At 39.0% G+C, this 19,957-nt stretch overlaps 2 protein-coding genes across 3 annotated transcripts; one reads left to right on the top strand and one right to left on the bottom strand.

Annotated features, from left to right (window-relative positions):
* The first annotated feature begins 405 nt into the window (after positions 1-405).
* Positions 406-7,380, top strand: LOC121505075 (N-acyl-aromatic-L-amino acid amidohydrolase (carboxylate-forming) B-like). 2 transcript variants are annotated; one of them, XM_041780212.1, is made up of 7 exons: positions 406-445; positions 1,014-1,262; positions 1,341-1,536; positions 3,145-3,238; positions 3,319-3,426; positions 3,531-3,643; positions 7,127-7,380. In XM_041780212.1, the coding sequence occupies exons 2-7, from the start codon at positions 1,018-1,020 to the stop codon at positions 7,370-7,372; spliced, it is 1,002 nt and encodes a 333-aa protein (XP_041636146.1). In that variant the 5' UTR covers positions 406-445; positions 1,014-1,017; the 3' UTR covers positions 7,373-7,380. The 2 variants fall into 2 exon arrangements, with proteins under 2 accessions (XP_041636146.1, XP_041636145.1); XM_041780211.1 differs by lacking the exon at positions 406-445 and adding an exon at positions 488-602.
* Positions 7,381-9,067: 1,687 nt separating this feature from the next.
* LOC121505076 (claudin domain-containing protein 1-like) lies at positions 9,068-17,506 on the bottom strand. Its single transcript, XM_041780213.1, has 4 exons — positions 16,726-17,506; positions 11,066-11,173; positions 10,762-10,899; positions 9,068-9,296 (listed from the first exon to the last, which is right to left on the bottom strand). Exons 1-4 carry the CDS (start codon positions 17,015-17,017, stop codon positions 9,076-9,078), a joined length of 759 nt encoding a protein of 252 aa, XP_041636147.1. The 5' UTR covers positions 17,018-17,506; the 3' UTR covers positions 9,068-9,075.
* Positions 17,507-19,957: the final 2,451 nt, after the last annotated feature.

Raw genomic sequence — 19,957 nt, forward strand, 5'->3', positions numbered from 1 at the left:
TTAGGTGTTTACATTGCAGGGTTGGGCCTTCAGATGAAATTAATAGGCTATAAATAAAAATATAATATGAAATAGAAAGGCAAAGCAATTACTGCGATGAAAAAAATTGTTTTCCTTTCTGAAATTTGTGTTCTCTTCAAATCAAAGCTATTTGTAATTCTCCCTGAAAGAAGCTATCTTTCTTTTTCTCTACACGCTGCAGGCGCCTGTCCTGCTGTGTCATGCCAGCAGATTTATTTTCAGCCGAATTTCTGAAAGGCAGACTGGAACCTACCATCCCATACATGGGGCTGAGAGAGAGAAACGGGGAGTGTGTGGACCTCACAGCTGTTGGGATGGAAGGGGGGAGCCACAAATGCATTGCGTCGTCACACTCAGGACACACCCCGCCTAGGATACAGTGCGGTGCGGGGCAGTGCAGTGGACAAGAGGTGGTAGAGAGACGGTGAGAGTTTGCAACAAAATAAAAGCAGCTGCAGCCTGAACAGAGCCTGGGATGGGAATGCTGACTCAATGAAACTGCATGAAAGCCTGGGAGAGGGTGGAAGAGGGTAAACGGCAGGGGGAGAGGGAAGAGAAAGGTAACGTCCAGGGTAGACTGGGTAAGACGCACAGGATGATGTCCGGTCATTCATTTCCTCTCTTGTTTGTGAGTGTTGAGCTAATAGTTCTGCCTTCTCCCTCGAGCTTTCCTCCTCGGTTAAGAGACTTTTAATCTCAGAGCTACTTTAGAGAAAAATAATTTCATAAGCCTGATCTGCCCTTTTACAGATTCCAGCATGTAGAAAGGCAAGGTAAGGTTACAAAAATCTGTGCTGCACTGAAATCACAGGAGTAACTGATACCCTGCTGAGTCAGAAAAGGGGGAAAAGCTTTGTTAGATATCAGTTTTCACCTGATTCTAATAAAAATGATGCGGTAAGAGTATCAACAGTGTTGCTTGAAACTGAAGTATCAGCAGATTTTGTCGCATATGGCTCCACATTTTCCACTGTTTCTCTGCCTGCTCTCAGCCAGATGGAGGCGGTGTGTTTGCCAAGGTTGCCCCGGGTTGCAGTGTGCGGCGGCACCCATGGCAATGAGCTGTCCGGGGTGTACTTGGTGAGAGAGCTGATGAAAGCGAAAAAAGAAGCTTTGAAGGACGAGGAGGAGGAGAAGCCAGTGTCGGTGGTGATGGTTCTGGCGAACCCAAAGGCCGTGCAGAAATGCCGCAGATACATTGACACAGACTTGAACCGCTGCTTCACTCATGCCAACCTCAAGTAAGGCAGAAATGAGAGGTGCTAGTGCTGACAAGTGTGATGATGATGAGTGACAAGCTGATTTTATTTGTCTTTCAGTCGTGCCTTATCAGAGAGGCCACCCTATGAAATGATCAGATCCAGGAATCTGAACGCCTTGCTGGGTCCCAAAGGAAGTCATGAGGCCGTGGATCTTGTTTGCGACCTCCACAACACCACAGCCAACATGGGCCTGTGCTTCATCACATACTCTGACTGTGACTGGATCTGCATGCACATATTCAGACACCTGCAGGCAAGTGCTTACGCTAACATGGGCAATTTCTAAAAAGAAAAACTGGAGGCTATTAATAGATGTGATCAGTTATGAAGATCCAGGAAACAACTCTTAATTGGTGCAAGTCCTTGTCCATACATAGGCTGGCATTTTTGAAAGTGGAGATTTTCCTCCCCCGTATTCAAAAATAAGCCCGCCCACACACTGTTTTCTCAAAAACATCCTTGTCCACATGTTAACACAAAAACACGCTTAGCTCAGCTTCCTCCCTATAAGTATATAGTATAAAAAAAATTTCTGGTTCTGATTCTTGGGGGGATTGTGGACAGGCCAGGGGCACATATTTTTGCTAGAAAAGCCTGACAAAGTGTATTTTGCATATGTGGCCTTTAATACAGCCGAGTAAACAGTCTGCTTAGGGGAAAAAAGCTTGTCCGTCACAAAAACTTTCTAACACAGCAATCATAGTTTACGTAGCTCTTTTAGCTGCATGAGCAACGTAAATAACAGAGCTACATAGCTGAACATTAATTATGTAGCTAGTATAGCTATATTAGTTCAAGCTAAAACTAACAAAGCAGCAACCATTCGTGTAACTACTTCTAAAACGTGGACGTTTGAAATTTTTCGTAGTCTGTTATATTTGCAATGTGGTTATTTTCATGAATGTAATTTCCAGATTAATAAAGTAGATTTTTTTTAAACAAAAAATCTAAAACTAGACATATGCTGTACCGGCAAATTATGGTACTTCCTTTCTGAGCTATACGGCTTCTCAGATTAACAGTCTGCTACGGAAGCCCTAAAGGGCCATGTATTCACATATATTATTTACTCTGTTGTCCCGTAATAGAGGGATAAATCAACTCATTATCATGGGAAACCAGTGTTATCTTGAGATAACAAAAAATATAAGTTAAGATCACGAGAAAATGGACAGAAATTATTCGTTATCATTGGAAAACTGAGAAAATAATATATGTGAATATATGGCCCTTTAGGGCTTCCATAGTCTGCAGCCAGACTGTCTTAAAGTTTTCATGTAGCTATATGTGTGAGCATAATGGCTAATTTTTTTTCCAACTTTACCTGCAATTTCAGCCAGCTCCATTGTAAATGTTCCACATGAAATCAGGGTTAGCCAATGTGACAACCCAGAGGGATAAATTCAGCAAAATTCCCTTGATTGGGTGATGATATCCTGCTACCAATACGCAACTACTGACAGCATAGTGAGCGACAGGTGCAATATCCGTACAGGTGGTGAAACAACCTCATTATTTCTCTACCTACAAGTATGTTCTTCACTACTGTTTTGTTGAAACTTTGAATTTGTTGAACTACACTGGTCTCCTGTATATTCTAGGACCAGCTTTTGCCTTACTTTTCAAACAGTATCTTCTACAATTGATTTTAAAGATTTTTTTAATATCTTAAATGTTTTACCTTGAATTTATCTTGATCCTTGACTGGAAATCTGTAAGATTGTTCAAATGTTCACCCTATTTTCTGTTGCCAGTGGCTTAAGTTGTTTAAAACATGCTATAAAATATAATTTGGTCTTACCTTTCGTTACTTGACTCAGCCATGCTTGAATCTAAGTTTCACATTGATGTGTCACTTCAGATGCAGATGCCAGACACACCAATGAGGTACATCCATTTTGATATCCCTGATAAAGAATCCTATTCTCTTGATTCAGTAGGAAAACATGGCTTTGGTAAGTTTCAGTAGGGTGTCAACTATTAAAGCGTTTGATTGTGATGTTTCTTATCTTCACTAAAGCCTGTTTTTCTACAGCCATGGAGATCGGCCCCCAACCCCATGGTGTGGTGAGGTCAAACATCTATACAGCGATGAAATTAGGTGTGCAGCACATGCTGGATTGGATCCATTTCTTCAACTCAGGTGAATTAAGCACAGGTTATAAAATGAGCATTTTATCTGCTCTACTATTATAATGTACTCACCTTTTTAAAGCCCATGTTTGCTTGTTTTGCTTCTTTTTCCAGGTACTGTTTTTGAAGGAGGTTTTGTGGAGGTGTTCACCATGGTTAAAAACATTGACTACCCAAGAGACAGTGAGACACGCAACATCACCGCCGCCATTCATCCTCAGCTCCAGGTACAGCCTTAAAAATGTGTTGCCTTAAGCTTTAATGATTTAGAAGTAGCTCATAGATGGATTAAATATAGTCAGTGATCCATTACTATCCACAAAAGAACAACTAAGCACTTACAGAATGAATACTAATTAGCCAACTACAATGAACAGACCAAGCTTAATTACACAAGCAGGGCTTTTGTCCAAAGAGAAAAACTTTTGTTCATATGTATTTCAGACTGTGCCAGGGTGAGTCATATCTAACAAGTTGTCTGTAACCTCACCTACTGTTTATAAAACAGTAGTAAAGGCCAACAGTTTAAATATGTTTGTACTGGAGTTAGTTTGAGCATATCATTAAAGCAAGTACAGGTAAGACATTCACAATGCAGGGCGAGGCCCCTGCCTGTAAATGGCTGCATACCAAGGGTACAATAAGGCTTACGTCTGACTCCCACAGCATGGTTCACATGCCATTTTAGTTTTATTGCAAGCTGCAGGCAGTTTGTTACTTACCACTTGATTATTTCATATGTCTGATGTCCCCCCTACTAATATGTGTTACAGAGATGATATGATCTGCTATTAAGTAAAGAGAGAAATAATTAAAGGTCCACTTGCTACACTCAAAGTAAATATATATTTATTAATTCAATCAATACAAAGCGGTCTGCTACCTGGGACAAAATGTGAAACTTATTCAGAGATCAGCACATACGTAACCTGACACATCAGCTAGACTTCACATATCTATTGCAAGGAAATGTTCACATCCATTCATAGTTTGTGTTTGGGAAGAGCAGAACTTGCACAGTGATTGTTCAAACTTTCTGTCTGGACATAAGATGAAAGTTTGCCTGTTTAACACACATGAAATATGGCAAATCCATCAGCTTTGCAAATAAACATCAGAAACTTTAATGTGGGGATTAAGCCGTGTTATGATGTCAAAGGCTGTGGAAAGACTCATGGAACTTATTATATTCTTTTTCAAGAGCAGACGCGTGTTTTTTTGCTGCTATGCTATTAAATCAAAGATGTACATCTATTTTGTTAAAGGGTGCCACCAAATGCATGACTTCAAGTAGGCATGAATGAAATGAGAAACAGAAATGGCAGCAACGTGACGGCTAAAGACACTGCTTGAAAATTTCATGAAAGAATAAAAATAATTGGACTGAAATGATGACACTTGATGATAGAGCCAGACAATAATACTTTGTTATATAATGTTTGTGACTTGCATGAATAGCAGCCTTTCTATAAATAACTTGCTCTGTGGATCAAAAACTACAAAACAAACATTCTCTTAGAAACTGTCACGTAGGAGCTCAACGTGATCCGCCGTTTTGTTAGTGATGACGCTCTGAGGTGTTTGTCACCCATGCTTTGAGTCACATTGTCAGTGAAGAGTTGCACTCCTGCAATCCTGCCCTCATCATTTTTGCATTATCAGTATAGTTGTGAGGGATGCTCATATCATTTCTAACCAGAACTGAAATGGCATACTTCAAACAGATACCTCACTAACACCACCTTCTGATACACCCCCTTCCAGTGTGCGTCATGGAAAAAGATACCTTTGGTATGTTAAACTTTGTGATTCATTTTAGAAGTTTATTAGAGGTCAATTAACATGACTCAATTCTGAATTGCATATTATGCAACTTTGAGTACCACACTCAAAATAGCTCAAAGACTAGATAAATTGTTGTGTACCCCTCTCAATATAAGGCTACATTTCTTTCAAAGTATCAGCAAAATTTAAACTGAATGCTTTATGTCAAAGTGTCTCTGTAGCATTAGCTGTGCTGATGCAATTTTATAGCTTCAGATCAAGCAATGCCAATGCGGATGTTCAAAAACTGCAGTTCCTCAACTGTCCACTTGGGACAGGCTGCAGAAGCGCTGAAAGTCATTCACATTCATGTCAAAATACAAATTCTGCATTAAAATAAACATATTTACTTAAACATATAAACATAATAAACATGTCCGGTAAGGTGGGTGAACTTAAGCGAATAACTTTTTGGCATGTCTGGTATAGATAGAAAGCCAGCACGTTATAGCTGTCAGAAAGAGAGATTATCGGTGTGCCTGATTATCTAGGCCAAAATTAGGCATTTGCCCAATTATCTGTATTAGCATTTTATTTTGCAGATCGCCTATAGAATTACAGGTTTTTAAAAACATATGGCATCACATACTGTTGCTTTTATGTTGATCTGTGCTATTTTTTGAGTCAACAGAGCTAGTGCTAAATCGATCATCTCATTTATTTTAGCCATTCAATTTTAATTTTGTCAACTTTATTCATTTTGTTGGCCACAATAAATACATACTGGTTTGTAATGTTGATCAGTCTAATTTTCTCCATAGCTTTATTAAAACAAGAGCAAAGAGCCACACATAGAGTTTCTCTTAGTAGAGATGTTTTTGTACATCTCCCAGTAGGCTTTGGAATATTTTTTTTTGCCACTGATTAGCACCGCCATTCAAATACTCCTGCAGGGCTAGCCTTCGAGCTGAGGTTAGCACTGGAGCTGCATGTCTACTACCTCATTTTGTCTTGTTGCTCTGATTGGCCCGTTGTGAATGTGACAGACAGAAGGTTTGTTCAAACCCTTTCCGAGAATTTTTGGAAAAGTGCTGCCCTTCCCAGACAGTTTGTATGGGAGGTTTTCCGGTTGAATGCAAAATATATCCACTCAACTGATGCGTGAATCAGTCTTTCTGGTGTATCAGGTTATGCCGTTGCTTTAAAAGCTGATGGCTGATGTTACCCAGACATTCAGTACATTTTACAGCTTATGCCTCACACTGTAGCATACTGTTTTAGCAAGCTAACAATGAAAATTTAGACATAAAAGTTGGATTTTGTGCTTTAGTTTGCTTTAGATCGCCAAAGCCTGAGTTAGCTCAGCTTATAAACTAGAGACAAAAACTAGTCTCACAGTTAAAACTACTTACTTTTGAAGCTATACAAGTTGAGTACAATAACCAGCTAAATATTTACATTTTTGCAAAAGTTATCCTTGTTACCAAAAAGTATTTAGTCATATAGGCTACTCCAAATTCTAGCACTGACCATGCTAGGTAGTAAAGCCCTGTTTGCTATGCTACCTGTATATTTTTAACTTTCTTCAAACATTTAAAACTTTAAAAAAGATTAATGTATAGTTCTGGTTCTTTTAGACTAGCTAAATGAAATAGTAACTTACTTTAAAACAGTAGTTAGTTAACAGTAGTTTTTTTTCCTTTCTGCAAATCCAGGCTAGCCTTTGTAATATTTCAGTGCTAAATCAAGCTAACACTGGAGTCTCATATTTTTAAAAAACATTTCAGAAATTGTTGTTAATAACACTTCAAACAACAACAGAAACTTTTTGGACATATTTTCCTGCCCAGCTGCTATTAAATCTGATAAATGAAAAGAACGAGGTAAAAATGTTATAGCATTGGTGTTGCTAATTAGAAGTCCGCCTCCTTTATCCTTTCTTCCAGGACAGAGACTTCTGCCTGCTTCACCCAGACGACCCTCTGTTCCAGACTTTCTCAGGGGAAACACTGAGGTACAAAGGGAAAGAGCCTCTTTATCCGTTCTTCATCAATGAATGTGCGTATTACGAGAAAGGCATCGCCCTCTCCCTGGCGAGAAAAAGGCATGTGATGATTCCTGCGATCCAGGTGCAGACGGAGCAGGAGCAACAAGCAGATGAACATTGCTTTACATCAGAAGAAGAGGAGTGAGGCTGGACTTAACAGGACAAGAGTGAAATAAATTTTACAAAAAGCTTTTATTGAAATAACAGCTGATGCTTGGACAAATCATGAATACACTCTCACACAATATTTAACGGTTTCATGTCGAGAGAATGAACAACACATTCACTGTTGAGTCACAAAATTACAGTCATACAGTGTTTCTGATATAGTCACGCTTTATAATGGATTCAGGGATAGAACAATTTCTTGAATCAAAATACTGAATATGCAAAATACAATCTGATCATAAGACCTCTACGACCACACAGTGCATCATTTCACAGACATTCTTCACTTTCAAACTGTGACAGGTGGTGCTCTATATATATCTGCAGACATATAACATGGCTTTTAGGATTATAATGGTTCTTTTCTAAATTCTTTTCAATTTTATTTCATATACATAGTCAAAAAAATAGAAATGCACTACTGACCACTCCAGCAATACTCAGGATATGTTCACGCATAATTTAAGTGCAAAGGGATACTGTAGTTTATCACTATATGGCCTTTTAATTACATTCATAATGCCAAACAGGGAAATTATGTTTCCCTTAAATCCTGTTGGATTGAAAATGATGACACAAATTCATAATAAACAGAAGAACAAATTCAATAAATAATACCAATACATGAGCAAAGGGAAAATGAAAGTAAAACACTAAACAGAATATTCACTAACACCTTTGGATTCAACTACAAAAGCCTACAAAAACTAAATGTAAAAAAGCTTGAAAATAGCAAAGAAAACAATAAAAAAAATCCTTAACAAAGTCTGCCCTGAATAATGGCTGTGAATAAATAAATGCTGCATAAAAAAGGGCGTACAAGACGTGAATCTTTAATAATAACAGTATGTAATAATAGTCAATGCCTTTTTCGCCATACTCGTCACGAAAGCTTTCTTTCCCTGACTTTGTTTTAAAGCAGCTGAAGTTAAAGTCTGACTATCACTCCTCTGCAATAACAAAAACCTTGTGGCTGCTTTTCGTCGTGCTGCAGTTTCACAGAAACAAGATTAGGGTGTGTTCAGTACATGTTATTAGTACAGCAAGGTGTTTTTGATAAGTGAACAAAGGGTAAATGCCACCACACCCAACAGTAGATCTGACATTTAAAGATAAAACTGAAAGACAGCACATGAAGGGTGCCCATGCTGCACAGGATGACTGTGCGTCATCAACATCAGGAGGTACAGTCATAGAACCTGTTTGGTGATTAATCTTTAGCATAGGTTTCTCTTTCGAGTAACTGTTATAAAGGGGTTCTTGCCCTCTCATAAATTTGAGACAAATTAAATGCATTTCTAAATATCAGGAGTTAACTAAATGTACTTTAGTTACTCTTCAAAAACCCATTTTTCCATTGTGACCATGCTGCTTACTCATTAATGTTGAATATGGAACTGGGACACGCTTTCCAGCGTGGCATTAAGTTAGTCTGAATTGAACATATGCTGCAATGGCAACATATTTCTCAACCTTTTCATAACCCTTAACCCCTCTTTAATCTTTTAATGCAGCAGACAGGCTCATAACTATAGAGTGCCCACTCTTTAATCCGTCTGAGGGCAAAAACGCACAGATTAACCCACATCCCATTCCTCTGAGATCGTCATAAAAAGCATCTTGGTGTCTGTGTGGTGTATGGATTTAAGCAGGGGCAAAGATTCGCTGCTGAATCTCAGTCTATGCCACCCTGTAGGCGGTCATGCGGTAGTAGTTCTGACTGTGGCTGCGGGCCGCCCACACGAGCAGCGCGGCGGCCATCATGTGTAGCGGAGAGGAGATGAGGGCCAAGTAGAGGGACCAACCCAAGGAACCGTCCACCTTATCAGGCAGCATCGACACCCTGTGGAGCAGGTCCATCCCAGCCAGGTAGCAGCACACCGTGGCTAAGGTGCAGAGACCTGCAGGGCACAATATCAGGAGATGTCTTTAGATTTTTCTGAAGGAAGTAATACATTTGTTGATTTGACAAATGGGATTGTAAGGACAAAAATAGGTTGATGGAAGCATTGAGAGTTAATTAAAAAAAAGTGAAAGGTGCTGGCTTTAAAAACATATATATATTTAACTTGTGTTTAACCTGGAAAACTTCTTTGAGATTTAAAGTCTCTTTTTTACAGGAGACATTAAGCTGAAATACGATGAAGCCCTCTGTGTTGTTAAATGTAACTGCACTTAGGGTGTGTGGTTTTCACTGTTTAGTTATTAAGGACTCATGCCAATGAAATATAAAAACAACTTGTAATAAGCACTCATTACAAAACAGTTGCAGTAGAATAAACAGTATTACAAGTTGCTTCCTGCTTAGCACTATTTAATATTTCAGTTCAGTCAGGACCGCTTTGCCAAGAAACACATGATTTTCATTTCTACTTTTTTCTTTATTAGCAGTTATCAATTTGCTCTTATATGTTTGTGGGTGCAACTGGGATCCCCCTGCCCAAGCAGCAATAAACCCAGAGCAGTGCAGGCATCGATGACAGCTGATCAGGGCTTACATTAGATGTCGATCTCGATCATACAGCAGTGCTTGACTCCTTAGCCTGCCTGAACTAATGTAATACACTTGGTTTCATGAAACACAGACACTGAATTTGACATTCTTCAACAGCCTACTTGCCTCTTCATTTCCCAGTGTACCTTAACCTGAATGATCTCAATCCTGGATTGGTTCAATTTCAATTAACACAACAATCACAGTCACCAGAAGATTTTTTTCTGGCCATTCCTGTATCTAAAAACAGGTCTGTGACATGTTCACATGGTTATAGGACAGCCAGTGTCGGGGTCCAGTCTGGTGCCCTCCCTAAATAAAACAAGACACGTCACCCACTGGATTCATGGAAGTTTCCCTTACAATACTGATTATTAGGAATAAACTTCTATTTCTGATATGCTGAATTCTGCTCCTGATTTTCTTTTTTTACGAGTGTTCATGCAAACTAATTCTGAGATTTAGTTGCATGATAGGGAGCCAGCCATAGTGACGTTTTCATCCAAATGTGCTGCAAAATTTAAACAAATTTTAAGAATTTGGGAAAGTGAATGCTAATTTATGCTTGTTTCCATCCACTATTGTGCTACAAGTATAAGGAGTCAACAGGTCAAGCTGTAGGTGGCACTACTAAACACAGAGCATTATGTTGGAAATTACTCAATACAACTTGGGATGACAAATCTACATGCCAAAAACGCTGACTGCTATGTTCAGATTCTACAGTGCTTCTTTATATCTATAAATAGAGATAATGAAACCTGGGTTTAACATGCCTTTTTGTGTCATGACTTAAGTCTACTAATACATCCCTATTTTTTTAAACATCATAGTCACAGAACTGGCATCTTTGGACGCTAAAGAGATCTTACCAGCCAGCAGGTGTAGTATCCCTATGCCAAGAGTCGGGCTGAGGCTCCGGCAGAGGCAGGCACAGAACCCGGTGAGACCGGCCAGCACCACCAGACCCAGGGACACCAATGGCAGCAGAAACTGGCACCTCCACAAGTCTATTACCACACAAACACGGAAATGTTTGAGTCAAGTGGCATCAAATCAATCTTGATCTTAATCAAATCTTCACACATGACAGAACAATCTGCCCTAATTTGTGACACTGGTTTATTCAGTTGGGTTACAGCAGATTTGAGGCTAAGCTTTAGTGACATGACTTACATGTACGCAGCATGTCCTCCCCACTGTTGTGATTTCCTGGTTCTTTGTATTTAGGGGTGAATTGCTGAGTCAGGCTGAAGCTTCGACACTCGAGAACCAGCTTTGCATCTGAAATAGGTGATGTAAACAAAGACAAGTCTCTGAGTATGTATTCACCCTTTTATGGCACAAGTATTTATTTAGTTTATCCTCTTTTTCTATGGAAAATGCAGAAAACAGGACAGATGTCTAATTTAGGATTAAATCATGTATAGAACCTTCTAAGAAGTAGCAACAGCAACAGTGGCTCACTTTAGCTTCATAAGCCGTAGCAATGCTAACATCCAGTAGCTAGACTAGTTACATAGTTAATGTTACTACGTAAGCCAGTGTAGCTAAGTAAGCTTTAGCTTTAGCAACATCTGCTTTAGTAAGTAAGTAAAATTAATTTATATAACACTTTCCACAGACAGCAGTCACAAAGAGCTTAACACAGACATAATATACAGAGAACAAGAAGTGATGATCATGATATCACCACATGACCACAATAAGAGCATTTACCATTCATTTAAAAACCAATTTCACACAGTTCATATGACATGAAAGGAATGATGATTTACCAAAACCCTGTCTAAACAGGTAAGTCTTTAAAAGTCATTCATAGATTTTGAAGAACACAAAGACAGGGGCAGCTCATTCCAGATTTTTGGAGCAATGGCTTGGAAGCTCTATCAGCCCAAATCTAAAGGTGAGTGCGTGGAACAGAGAGATACTCAGGACCTTGACAATGCGGGGTTCTGTTAGTGAGTGTGAGGATCTTAAACTTGATTCTGAATAGTTAATCTGATTTAGAAAATGTAGCTAAAGCTAACATGGCTTGATAGCTAACATAGCTTTGTTAGCTTTAGCTTTAGCTATGTAAGCTACATCATAAACATAGCTCATGTAGCTAATGCTGTTAACATAGCTTCTTTAGCTCTAGATTAAGCTACAATTGCTACGCAGCGACGTTATTAACATATCTAACATAGCTTCTTAACTTTAGATTTAGCTGCAAAATCTACATGGCTATGTTATCAACACATAGCTTTGTGAGCATAAGATTAAGCTACATTAGCTATGTAGCTAATTTATCTATATTTCTAGTACAGCTTTGTTATCTTTAACTTTAGCTACATATTTTATCTACGTTGTTGATGTAGCTTTGGCAGCTTTATGTTTTACTACATTATCTATGTAGCTACATAGCTAATGTAACTTTGTGAGCTTTAGAAGAAGCTACATTAGCTATGTAGCTACATGATCTACATATCAAATGTAACTTAGCTTTAGATTTAACAACATTAGCTTTGTAGACAACATAGACAATGTAGCATTGTTAGCTTTAGATCTATGTAAGCTACGTAGCTTCGTTATCTAAATATCTACCATAGCTTAGCTAACTTTAGCCTTAGCTACATTGTAGCTGCATAGAGGGTTGTCATGGAGGACGAGCTTTTTTCCTGTAAGCAGACTGTTTAGTATTCTGTAATTACTTTTGCAGGCCTGGTTTCCAGCTTTTTACCTCTACCATCCAAACCTTTATCTTAACGTTACCCTAACCCTAACTGGACGTTTAATCTGATTTTATTGTGAATGTTTTGGCTTTTATTTCTGTTCTGACACAGGTGGCATCTCACAGTAGTGGTCTGAAGGGGGTTTGTCTGAGTTCTGTGGTCTGCAGCCAGACTGTATTGCTATATTCTTTGAAGTAAACACGTGCAATGCTTTCGTCTGCTTCAATACTATGACCTTGCCAACATATTTACACAACTGAGATAGATTTTGTTAGATTTATTATTTTCTCGTGCACTTCTTTTTGAAAATAGACAGTTTTTAAATTATCTGCTACTTTTGGATACTCAATCAAAAAATATAGATTGTACTATAAAAATGTGGTTTTAGAGAGTATCAAAAAGTGCTTTTCAACAGCAGGAATTTTTCCCAAGAACTAGGAACCTTTAGAAGAGCTCTGTGTTAGGGTCTAAGTTTTGCTCGGCAGTAAAATACCCAACCCTTTTAAAAGTCCCTGCTCAGAGGGTAGTACTTTCCTAAGGCCAGGCACTATGGGGGGTGGGGCTGCAGTGCTATTTCTGATTGGTAACTAGGTCAACGACTCTGCTAACGACTTACTGTACATCCAGATCATTAGCATTGTAATGGTCGACAGTGGCTTACATTACTCTCTGGCCCCAGCCTGTTTTAGAAATTAAGCCTTTCAGAGGAGACCAAATGTCTATAAGGACCTTAACCACATCCTATTGCCCTGCTTGGATCAATCTTTGGATATCCATGACCTGAACGAATGAGAGCCTACACAGTCATTTAATAAACTCATAATTATACATTATATTTAGAGAGGCTGTGTCCGTCCCCAGACCCTTTAGAATAAAACATCCAAATCTAAAAAAAATAAAGGGTGTAAGGCACAAAAAAAATACATAGAATTTTTGCTAAAACTGGCAATTACATTTGGTCTGAAGGTCTTAGATCCTCAGAATCTTAATTCTTATTAATAAATTTTATGATATCAGATAACGTTAATCAAGTTTGTCTTCCTGAAGCCTGGCTGTGACAGGAAATCACATTTGCATAATACTTAAAGAACGAAAGACCCTGACTGAAACGCAGACAACAATGGTCCACAGAAACCAGTTCCTGGAAATAAATGGTTTCTGATACACTGAGCCAAAAAGAACCTATGGTATTTCATTTCTTTCTTTGTTTTTTTAACAAAATTTGTCAAAACATTTTTTATAGTGGCTTATCGTCATAGCTGTATTTCAATAAATCAAGCTAATTTACAACTTACTGAAAAATGGTTCCAGGTGGACATCAGTTTTTTTATGGTAAGAAATCTGAACTGAGGAAACATAGATTGCACTGTTTGTTGCAGAAGAGGGCCACCAAATCCAGCATCACAACAGCAATAAATGTAGGCCTGTTATATCACCAACACACAGTAACAAAGAGCAAATCTGACAAAGCAGCCAGTACAAATGAAAAAGTAATGCATTGGTTGGCTGTCTTCTGAGTAAGCTGATCGTGATTTAAGGGCAAAGGGAGCCCCTGGGCAGAAATCTGTTGTTTGACCCCTTCATAACCCCATTACACAATGCAGAAATGGTTTGGCCCCACAGGCAAAGGGACTACCTGCATTTTTTTAAAAGCAAGAATAATATCTTGATCAATCAAACAGACATTGGAGATAAAGGCTGGTGACTGATGCTTAAACTCAAATTATTATGGATAAAAAAAAGTCAAGATGGCTTGGAGTGCTGCTTTCACGTATTTGTAACTACCAAACACAGGTGCTCTTAGGTCTCAAGAAAAAGTTCATGATACCAAAAAAGGGGGGGGCTGGTGTCAGACTTAACTAAACAAATTATTATGACTAGGATCTAGGAATGTCATGACACCAGAGTATTAAACTTTGACACTTTGATACTAGTCCTAGGCACCTAAGTTGGGCAGTTTTGTTGTTACAATTATCAAAAACATTACCGGTGTCAAAAGTTGCTGGTTCTTTTGCTTTTAAATTTGGTCTCCTATGCACTTGTCCTAGGAAACAGAAGTTTGCCACATATTTGAGGTCAGCCAATCTTACGCAAGCCCTCATCAACTGACAGCCATCTGATTTGCTTTAAGCACATTACTGACTAATTGCGCCCATGCTGCCATATTTAAACTACTCTAGCCTGGCTATGCTTTCCTGCTCCCTCTGCAAGCTGCTTTTTGCAACCCTCCTCCACCCCAGCTCCCCTTTTATGCTAGATCTGAGTTAATCAAGGTCATTTTGTTGTGTCTGATGCCTGCTCTGCTCTGGGGTTATTGCTGCTTCTCTCCCCACCTCAGAACTTTCCTTGGAGGCACAGGATAACAGGAATGTGTGCTGTTTATGGATAAGCATTGAACCCCGGTACCGACATGGTCTGGTACCAACACAGCTGATACCAACCTGACAGAATTACAACACAGATTTTGATACTTCATTCCAATACTCTGGCACCCCAAATAAAAGGCAAAAAAAGACATTATGGAATTTGTGTGATTTATGTGTTAAGTTACACTGGTTTCCTTTTCTTATCCCATGTTTGACTGACATCTTATAAAGATATTTCTGCACAACAATAAAAATACCAAGACAGCTTTTATTCTTCCAGTGATTTTTGACACACTTTTTCTCTCAGAAGTATTGAGTCAGGCATCGTTTAAGGTACCAGCACCGTATAAAAAAAATACAGATTTAGCAGCAGTAACAGAAAAACCCCAAACGATACCCAACCCTAGAGCTGTTCCTCCTTGATCAAACGATGGCCCCGGGGCCAAATGCAGCCCGCAGCAAATTCTTGAAATTAAATGAAATATGGCCTACATTTGAACATGGTAAAAAATTTTGGCAATCAAAATAATATCTTGTTTTCTAACTCCTAACAGCACCCCCTAAAATCTCACTGGAATTGATTGTCTACTTGCCAAGTTAGCAATTAAACTGACCTTTAAGCATTAGATCAGGCAGGCTACAGAGTCAAGTTCTGCCCACATCAGCTGAGGTCAATTACCCTCATGCTGCCTTATATAAACTGCTCTTGCCTGGCCATGCTCTGCCACTCTCTCTGCAAGCTGCTCTTGCAACCTTCCTCCACCCCAGCTCCTCCTCCATTCTGCTTCTGACTTAATTAATGTCATATACCTCACCTTGTGGATACTAAAGTGGCCCCAACATCTTTTTATATTTCTGTATGTGGCCTTCAGTGGAAAAAAGTTTGGACACCCCTGTCCTTGATGCTTTCCAAGAAGGCTTGTGGAAGAGTAAGGGGATCCCAGAACAGCCACACCACCAAATATAAATAACAGCATTTAGAGCAAATTAATATCTGCTTATAAAGTGAAAAATGTTAAGACTGCAAATCATGTTTCTGGCTGAAGTCAAGGTAGGATTTTTGGAAAGAATGTTGAACTAAACCTTTTCCATTCACGCAATTGCTAGCTGAGACCAAAACCTACACAAATATCCACTCCAAATCACTGTAAAACAAAAGCAGCAGGTAAAGTTTGGAGCCAGGTATATTCTTAGGTATATTCTAATACAGCAGTGAAATAATCTGGGTATGTATTGGTATTTCTTTAACAAGTTTTGAAATATTGGCATTACGAATAGAAACATGGTACATCCCTTCCTACTGAGAAACTGCCAGGCATTAAGTGCAACTAATCACTTTCTCTGACATCTACACCCAATGTGGTCACATTTCATGCATGAAAAAAAACACCAGGAATGCCAGTCTTGCCACAGATGGTGTTTTCTTTTGTGGGTCATAAAGAAACAAGTTCACTGTTTAACAGCCAGCCAAAGACACTTTAAGACCATGTATGCCCTGATATAGCTGCTGTAAGCTTTTTCACTCGTGATCAGTCAGTTGAGGAGGGAATAACCTGTGATATAACCTGCAGCAAGGATTACAAACTCCTGCTTAACAGCTTCTACGTGGAGAATGAATGATACACAGGTGACGGCATCTAAAACAAGGTGGGGCTCATACTTCGAGAGCTTCCCTCCACTTTGGCACCACAGTAGCCCTGATGACTATACTATATTTATCAGTAATTATACTGTGTGCTAGTGCCTACTTAAATACCTGTTTCTTTGAACCAGTTAGCGTTGGCAGGGACGAGCACACACCGCCACCAGAGGCCCACAGTCCCGTTAAGGCGGAACAGGGTATCGCTGTAGGTTTTCTCATCAAACTCCCCATCCATGAACTCCTCATACAGGGAGCGCAGCTCAGACACGTTAGCCTCTCCACGGACAGTGGGGCTGCTGTACTGGTACCAGTGCTGCGTCCCGACGGCCACCGACAGATAAACGGTGGCGAGTATGCTCAGCACGCAGGCGATGACCAGAGCTGTAGCGTAGCGGTTGTCAACCATTGTTCACCGATCAAGAGAAACGTCAAAAGGGATTAAGTTGAAGCAAGTGGTCGAGTCGTAGCGCATCAATTTGGTCAATCTACGATGGCTCCTGCCCAAAACTGTGGTCCAAGTCACTCTGACATCGTCATATCTGCAGAATACAGCCTCACTGCACAATAGAGAAACGCAGCATCCTAATTTAATGATTGATACCCATCCCCAAAGCTGCCCCAACAGTCAGCGTCAGCAGCCCTGCAGGCCGGGTTGGATGCGCCATCTGTTCCCTTGTCCCACTTCCACAGATGGTGGGTGGACAGACGCAGCAGCTGATATCGCACAGCAAGCCCCTCTATTCCTCACTAAAGCAGTTAAAAACGGCTAGTATTATAAGATACGATATGCTCCAATGAACATCGGCCTCCAAGTGCAAATTTGACAAGGGTTCTGTATTCTTGGAAAGCAGGCTAATGCCAGTTGCAGCCAGGATGAAGCCAGTTGTAAACACACTAATCCATGCGTTTTCCGTTTCCGGTTCGGCTGATCAGCAGGGCTTTAGTAACATTTTCTCATATTTTACATCGATCTAACCGAGGGATATCAGTGGACTGAATGCATTACTTTGCCACTTGAGTAAAAAATATATACTCCTGGTCAAATAAGCCACATTTATCCAATATAAGGGAAAGTTTTCCTACTCTAAAAATATCTTAACTTCTTAAAATAGCTCAGAACATTCTCATATTTTCACAGTCCATGACAGCAGCCAAGAATAGGACTACATTCCTCTGCTATGTTTATTTTGAAGACTTTTTTTTTTTTTACATTTTTTAACTCCATGCCTCATGTTTCCAGAAATACAGCGTTAAAATAATAGAAACTATAACAAAAGGAAATTAAAAAAAAGTATTATGACAAGAGAGAATGTTAGCCAGACTTTACAGAGTGAAAAAAAACTTTTCAGCCTTTTCAGTTGGTGCAAGCCCTCTTTAAGTAGCATCTGTGCAGAATATCAGTATTGAGTGCTGCTAAAGCTCCTTTTGCTTTTTCTCCTTTCTAATAGCACCTGTTTCTTTCAGTTCTATTTGTTGTTATTACCAAAGTTACCTGCTATCTGTTGGTTCTTTGTCTGAGAGAACTTTAGGATGTATGCATGCCGTAGTTTGAATCCCTTCTTTGTTTTTTTCCTTTTCTGTGTTTTTTTTTTTACAGTTCCTTTGTCCTCTTCCATTCTTCCCCTCTGGATGATTCCCTGTGGAGAGGGATGTGTACTCTGTTGTTAAAGGGTTGAACAACATAAAATCACTCCCATAATTTTAATGTAATATTGTGTGTACATTTTTGCCTCAGGTAATTTTTGGTGACTTTTGCTAGCTATTGGTAAACACATATTACTTTAATGTCTTAAATTTGACAGTCGTTGACGCAAGCTTGTGTCGTCCTACATGAGCTAGCTTGGTGTCAAGTTAAGCTAGCTCACATGCACGTTATATTAATCCAGTGGTTCACAAACTTTTAAAACAATTCCCTTATACACATATCTATTAAGCTACTACTATCAATAGTAGCTTTCCATGAGGAAGGCTAGACTGAGACTTGCTAAAAATAGATGATGGTGACAAAAACTCAGGAAAAAAGTAAGTTTAATTTTTGTCAAAACAAGACTTACTGCTTGATTGTTGGAAGTTCAAAAACCAGTTTAAACCAGGAGAGGAAAGTAACTAATTACATTTACTCAGACTACTGTAATTGAGTTGTTTTTTTTCAGGGTACTTGTTTTTGGGGGTACTTGTGCTTTTTAAAGTACATTTAGGGTTCAGTACTTTTACTTTGACATAAGTACAGAAATTGTACTTCTACTTGAGTACAGTACTCTTGTACCTTTTTCACCACTGTTGACTAGACAGTAGTACATATGAGAGGATGATTCCACATCACATCCCAAAACAGCCGATTACTACTCTGATTACTACTTTTGCAGTTTTCCGGTGGATTGTTGTAGTTTTTAATGTGAGACACATTTGCACCATGGGTGAAGTTATCAACTGAGATAGATCTACCACCTGTGATTTTAGGAGTTCCTAGAGGATGCATATGTGTATTCTACTAGGGATGCACAGCATTATTTGCCTAATATCAGTAGTGGCATATATTAGCTTAAAAAGGCAAATATCTATATGGACAGACATATAGAATATTCTACATATTTACATCCGATATTTTGACTGTGAATATCAGCATATATTTACTCTAAATTTTGGACATCTATACCAATAAATTAGTGGACGTTTAGGCTGGATCAACAGACCTTTGTCAGTTGAGGTCTTTTTTCTTTGTTTATTCTCATTCTTAAAACTTTAAAATGTGTTTTAAGTACTAATGTTTGTTAATTTGTTCATCTTCAAACCTTAACATATGTTCAAAGAACTGAAGTTTTAGGTCTGAAAAACATATCTGAATACTGGTATTGTTATCGGTATCTGCTGAAATGAATCTGTAAATATTGGCAGCTGGCAAAAATTTGATATCATGCATTCCTAGCTGTATTCTTCATCAGTATGCATTGTCTTGCAACAAGGTTGACTTTCTGCAACATACGAGGAGGCCCACCTTACCACAGATTTGATGATTTTAATCAACACTTTTAATTTGCTGTGTATGTGACTTTATTGTAGAGGTATGACGTTACCTGGAAAAACCTGGTTGGAGATCTATTCTCTTGTTGTCGCAGCCAATAAGGAAAGATCAGATTTAACTGTACAACTCCTCAGTATACTAACCTGACACGCCAGATGGATGTGTTTCACACATCCATCTGGGAAAGCTTCAATAGGAAACATTTGAGAAAAGGCAGAGGATTTGAAAAAAACTCAGAGTATGATTGGATGAATGTTCTGTCTATCACATCTCTACGGGCCAATAAGAGCAACAAAACACGTGACGTAGCAGCTATCAAGCTGT

Source organism: Cheilinus undulatus, linkage group 22 (genome assembly GCF_018320785.1).
Source record: "Cheilinus undulatus linkage group 22, ASM1832078v1, whole genome shotgun sequence".
NCBI classification, from domain to species: Eukaryota; Metazoa; Chordata; class Actinopteri; order Labriformes; family Labridae; genus Cheilinus; species Cheilinus undulatus.